This window comes from Phragmites australis, chromosome 13, assembly GCF_958298935.1.
Source record: "Phragmites australis chromosome 13, lpPhrAust1.1, whole genome shotgun sequence".
NCBI classification, from domain to species: Eukaryota; Viridiplantae; Streptophyta; class Magnoliopsida; order Poales; family Poaceae; genus Phragmites; species Phragmites australis.
In genome coordinates, this window is record NC_084933.1 from 29,404,875 (window position 1) to 29,410,973 (window position 6,099).

At 49.6% G+C, this 6,099-nt stretch overlaps 1 protein-coding gene across 1 annotated transcript; it reads right to left on the reverse strand.

The window, feature by feature from the left end:
- Nucleotides 1-775: 775 nt before the first annotated feature.
- Nucleotides 776-4,034, reverse strand: LOC133889177 (APETALA2-like protein 5). Its single transcript, XM_062329648.1, has 10 exons — nt 3,115-4,034; nt 2,845-2,870; nt 2,672-2,702; nt 2,470-2,557; nt 2,245-2,393; nt 2,122-2,166; nt 1,915-2,006; nt 1,655-1,827; nt 1,486-1,569; nt 776-1,403 (listed from the first exon to the last, which is right to left on the reverse strand). The coding sequence occupies exons 1-10, from the start codon at nt 3,507-3,509 to the stop codon at nt 1,113-1,115; spliced, it is 1,374 nt and encodes a 457-aa protein (XP_062185632.1). The 5' UTR covers nt 3,510-4,034; the 3' UTR covers nt 776-1,112.
- Nucleotides 4,035-6,099: the final 2,065 nt, after the last annotated feature.

Here is a 6,099-nt window from a genome sequence, read left to right on the forward strand (position 1 = left end):
ATATTTTTAAAAATATTGGAGAAATGAAATGTATAAAAAAAAATCGCTCTCCAGCTTGCTGCTCCCCTCCTGCCCCGGCCCCTCCCTACTCTACTCTGCGCTCTCCCTTCGCTTTCACCCTTCAATTATTATTGCAGTGCCCGAAGTAGAAACAAGGAATCCCCTTTCTCTAGCAAAATGTTGCGTCCACTAAGCCGGGGACTGTTTCTCTTTTCTTCTTTTTCAGGGAGGCGCATAGGTAGCACATTTTAAAGCATAGCCAAGGATACGAAAAACGATTCGAAGAAGAACAAATATACATGTGTAGTATTCATTGTAATAGGGTTTCATATGAAAATACTTCTCTCCGATTAATACCAGCAGTAACCAGATACTGATTAGAGACGCCATAAGTTTCATGTCCAACACCGATGTGCAATACTAGTACATGGTCAAACCATAGTTATTTTACTGCTAAATGTTGCTTTTATTGTCCAATGACAGTTACAGCCTTGCACACTGTAGCAGTTTTGCAGTAGTAAACCACAAGCTTACATATGGCAGGCGAAATCTCAAGATTAAGTATGTTAATTATTTCACTGTTCTCTAACGATGCCAGTGATCACATGATACTAGGTTTGAAATGAACACGAGTTCCACACCTCACATATTGTAAGATACTAGTAATTTACTAGAGGCAGGTTTTGTCGGCCACCGGAGGTGGACGGAGCAAATTTTCCCAACCATGGCCATCATGCAGCGAGTGATGCAACATGAGACCAAACAAAATGAGATGTGATGTTGACACCCAATAGCATCGTTGCTGGCCAATGGTGAAAAGGGTAAGGAGGCCAAAAGATACACTGCTTGAGGCGAATCACTCGCTCGTCTTCTAGGGGTCTCCTCGTTTACATGCCCATCCATCCGTCCTCAAATCCCTCTCTCTCACCCAATCAAGAAACAGAGAAGAAAAAGGGCAATAACAAAAGAGAACAGGGAAAGAATCGAATCCAGTTCTTTCTGGTAATCGTTCGTCGTGGCCTCCTGGGTTGAGGAATCATTTCCTCCGCTTCACTGGGTGTCGAATGATCTTTTCCATGGAAGACGACTGATGAATGCTCACTCTTCTTGATCTAGCTGGGTCTGGTCAGGGAGTGGAATCCATTCTTCTGAACCCAGCTCGGGACTTGCGTCGTAACGAAGGGTGGGAATCGTGATGATGCTGCAGCTGCGGCGGCGTTGGTCGGTGGTGGCGGGTGCGGCGGCGGCGGCAGCGGCAGCGGCCAGCTCGTTCCACCGCCGTTGCCCCAGCCGTGCAGCCTCTGCTGCTGCTGCTGGGGAGGCCAGTGCCCGCCTCCGCCGCCCGCGCCGCCGATCGTTAGCGACAGGCCTCCCGGTGTCCCCGGATTGCCGTTGCTCTGGAACTGCCACAATTTGCACCAAACAAGTGTTAGCTCGCGCCTACCAAGGAACATGAAACGAGGAGAACAAACTCCAAATACCCACTTGGTGATGACTGGGGTTAAACGGCAGGTGGTGGGAGACTTGCAAAGCAGGAGGCATCTGGGGTTGCTTCGAGGTCGCGCCGAACTAGCCAACAGAAACATGAGAAATTATTTTTAACCTATTTTATATTTCGTTGATGCCGAACGCGGGACCAAACTGACACAGATACCTTGGCTTTGGTGCTCCGAGCCGCGGCTGTCTGCCAGTCGAGGTCGAAGGCCTTGGGGACGCGCTGGTCCGAGCTCACGTCGTCGCCGCCACCTCCGTCAAGGCTGCCCCTTTTGCTCCCCGCCGAGCTCCCCAGCGACAGGTCCAGGTTGTGCTCACCATCGCCCGTCGCCGCTGCGCGCACAGTGAAAAGATTCTCCACTGTGAACAGTGAATAGGAGATCATTGATATGATCGGACAGTAGCTAGGCACGCACGAACCTGCCGGCTCCAACTCCTCGGCGTAAATGCTGGGATCGAAGTTTGTCACCGCGTCCTTGCCGTTACACTTGATGGCAGCGCGGTCGTACGCCCTGTACACAGCGACAATCCCACAGACACGGGGCATCAATCAGTTCACCGCCCAATGTTTTGCAAACGCCTCGCGAACAAGGTGCGCACAGGCACAGTGCGGTCCAATAATTTTACCTGGCGGCTTCCTCCTCGGTGTCGAACAGGCCCAAGTAGACGTACCTGCAGTGACAGAGACCAGAAATGACAGCCATGAGATGAGGTGATTGGGGAGTTGGAGGGAAGAAGGGCGATGCATACTTCTTGCCGAGGAACTGGCCCATACGCGCCTCCCATCTCCCGCACTTGTGGAGCGTCACGCCTTTGTACTTGGAGCTGCCCCGGGGGAACCCCGTGCTCTGCCGCCGGAGCACGTGGACGAACTCCTCCTTGCTCAGGTTACTCATTTGCTGGTAGATGAAAAGCGTTAACTGTTACGGCCCTGAAAAAAAATCTTTCGTCTTATCGATCGGTAGCCGCTCTCACCTGCTTCATGTCCTCTTCGTAATCCTCCAAGCTGAAATTGATGTCGGCCTCCACACCGCGGAACTTGATCGCCGCCCGATCGTATGCCCTGAGGTTGGTAAGGAAACAAGACAAAGATTAGAATTTGCTGGCGAATCCGATTGCTATTGGCGGAGAACTGGGCGTGGGAGTCCGTGAAGATCGAGGAAAGAGAGAGGCTTACCGAGCCGCCGCATGAGCGGTGTCAAATCCGCCTGCAAGTCGCCACAAGCCATTGTGAGCAATCGAGACCGGGGAGAAGAAGAGAAGAGATCACGCCTCCAATTGGGCGATTCATTCGTAAAGGGCGCGCGTAGCAGTCCTGGTATGGACAAGATGGACATGAATGAAACTTACCCAAATAGACCTGCTTGCCGCAATCCCTGCATTGCACAAAAGGATGGGGGAGAGAGAAGGAGAGGACAGAGAGAGCATGGCAACAGCTGGTTAGAATAAGTGATAAGATGTTGCTATGAAAGGCAAAAGGAGCAGAAGCAAGAAATGCCCAAAACAAGAGGAATCCAATAGCAAACCCACACTTGCTAGTTGCTTCTTCTTTTGTTCTCTCTCTTCTTCTCCTTGAGCTAGCTTTCGAGAAAGGAAAAAAACGGCGGCAACGGAACATACCATATGTGCGACTCCCACCGCCCCGTCCGGCGGTAGAACGTCACGCCGCGGTACTGCGAGCTGCGCGACCGCGGCCCGCGCCGGTTCTTCTTGGACGCCGCCGCTGCGGGGCCACCGGCCGTGGTGCCGTTGCCTGCGGCGGGCGGCGGGGCCGCGGCCAGGCGGAGCCAGCCCGCGCGCGCGTTGACCGAGCTGGTCGCCGCGCCGACGGCAGACGGGGTCGGGAAGAACTGGCGCGTGACGATGGCGTCCCCGGCGGCGGCGACAGAGTCGTCGTCGGCGTCGTCGGGTATCTCGACGACCGCGGCCGCGGACGAGGAGGACGCGCCGGAATCGTCGGCCGACGGGGACAGCGGCGTCGCCTCGGTGGCCGGCGAGTCATTGAGATCCCACATGCCTCAGCCTTGGCTTCCTTGTTCCGACGTCTCCTTTGTCCACTGGTGCGTACCTCACTCCTCTCCCTTGTTGCCTAGCACTCAACTCCACTGATGAGGAGTCGGAGAGGACCCAAACCAGAAGAGGAGAGGACAGGGTAGAGAAAAGAAGGAAAAAAGCAGGCGCTGTTGCCTTGCTGGGGTGTGCAAGTACTTTCTCTTTTGCTATCCCCTTGGCAAAGACTCTCCCAACCTAGGGGAGCAGAGAAGGCAAAAAGCAGCAGGCTGCGGGTGGGGTGGCGTGAGGAGGATTGTGTGCAAAGGTTGCCGCTGCAAGCTGCGACTAATTTTGGCTTGCAACATAGTGCGATGCTCTGCGCTGCTCGGCGGCCAAGGGGTCGGGGAAGAGGGAGGAGTCGTGGTGGTGCGCGCCTGCGCGTTTTATAAAAGACGCGCGCCGAGGCGGAGGCGGGCGGCGTGCTCCTGGCTGCTGCCGCCGCGGCACCAGCCAACACACATCGGCTCAGGTCAGCTCCCTGCGCCGCGCTTGCAGTAAACGAAGGAGACGTGTTACTTAGCGCGGGCAACAACCTTAGTCATTCATATATCGATCAAACTGACGATTTGATTAAAATCGTCAGTTTGATCAATATTAAAAATAAAAAATCGTTAATTATATTTTTTATTTTCGAATTTTGCAGATATATGTATCTGTTTTCATAAATTATAAAGCTATACTCGTATCACCCTTTCAACGGATTTTTATAACATGTTTAAAAAAACACAAAAATAGCACGTTCAAATGCTCTTCAAATTCAAAACAATATAAAAAAGTAATGAAAAATTCTAAAAAAATTGATGCAGATAATGCTATCCTCTAATTCTTTTTTGAAATAATGAATATTTCGATAGTGTTTTGAATATTTGGAGCATTAGAACACGACAAACATGTCCCCAGTGGAAAGGGTCATGGGTTAGATTTGCAAATTTTGAAAATAAACATATATATTTGAAAATTTCGAAAATAAAAATATCTAAATAAAAAATATCAAACTGACCACCCTGCCCGGCCCAGCTGCCGTGGATTTTTGCGCTTGGATCCGATACGATACGCCCCCGTTTGCCTGGTCTGGCCTTCTCATTTTGGGGGCGGCACAGGGTTGGGCAGGGACAGCGCGCAGGCTTGGTTCTATATTACCGTCGTGTCGTGGGGTGCCGGGCATGGCATGGCGCCAGCAAGTCACATGTTAACTGGTTACCCAACGAAGAACTCCATTTTCTGACCGTCTTCAAGCTCAGCACGTGGCATTCTAGACTTTGTACGTAACTAGGTAAAATGTGTGTGGTATTACCGTGCTTTTGAAGCCAAAATTTTGATGCGCTGTAAGTGGTAACCAACCTACTGTCCCTACATTGATGCCCCACGAGCTGGCAATATTTTATGGTCGGCTGGAAAAGGAATGATTTTAGCTGCAGGAAATGTCCTTTCCAAGAGGAATTTGTAGGCTTCGAAATTAAGTAACCAAGTTGATAAATATTTTAGTTTATATGTGATGAGTGATTAAAATTGGTGTTGATTTGATATGATGATTTTTAGTTTTGTATAAGTATGAGTGCATTACAATGTATGATTATGATTATGATTAATCGGAGTTGAAGAAAAATGGAATTAGATTTTTTTGTCCATGAGGTAGGAAATTTGCACTTGCCGGATGATCTGTTAAGGGAGAATCTGTACACGCTGGATGATTCGATAATAAGGCATTATACACGCCGGAGCATTCTAGCAAGCAAAGTTCATAAGTTATATACACCGGATGGTCTAGTGTTGGAGGATGTGCACGTCGAACTAATTTTTCCAAATAGATTGCAAATAGCTTGTCTAGTGAATGTACACGTCAAATGATCTGGTGATTAGATCTCTGAACGACGGAAAATTCACCAGACTAATTTTTTCATAGATGTTGCAAATGGCTTATTTGGTGAGGATGTACACGCCGGATGATCTGGCGATTGGATTTGTGAACGCTGGATAATTCATCAAAGCATTTGTTCCAAAGAGGATGCAGAATGGCTTGTCTGATGTGTTGCATTCACCGGATGGTCCGCGATGAATAGTTGGCAACACCAAATCATCCGGCATTCACGATTTTTCTGAGATGAGCTTTTTGACTGTGGATTTTGATTTTGACTAATCTATAATAGAGTTGGAGATATGTTTATTCTTGTCTTATGATGTACAAGTAATGGATGCAACTTGATGGTCGACGGTGGGATGATTGAGGCTAAGCGGGGTGCTTGATGCCAGACTATCAAAGAGGCTGAGCGAAGTCAAGGGTGATCCTAGCTGTACATGTGGAGATCAAACAAAGCGTGAGAAAGTGGATGAAGCTGGATGCGGATGCAAGTGACAAAGGGACCCGAAGGATCTAGAGCGGGAGAGATTTGTCGACGGTTAGGATCGCAAGACGAAATGCATGCGCCGACATTGGATCATTTGCTTAAGGTGTAAGCAAGTGACGGTGAGTCACATTTTGAGAAACGTGCAAAGCGGTTTCGTTGTTTCCTCTCAAAATTATGGAAGCACAAAGTGCATGTGGCATCATTGCGA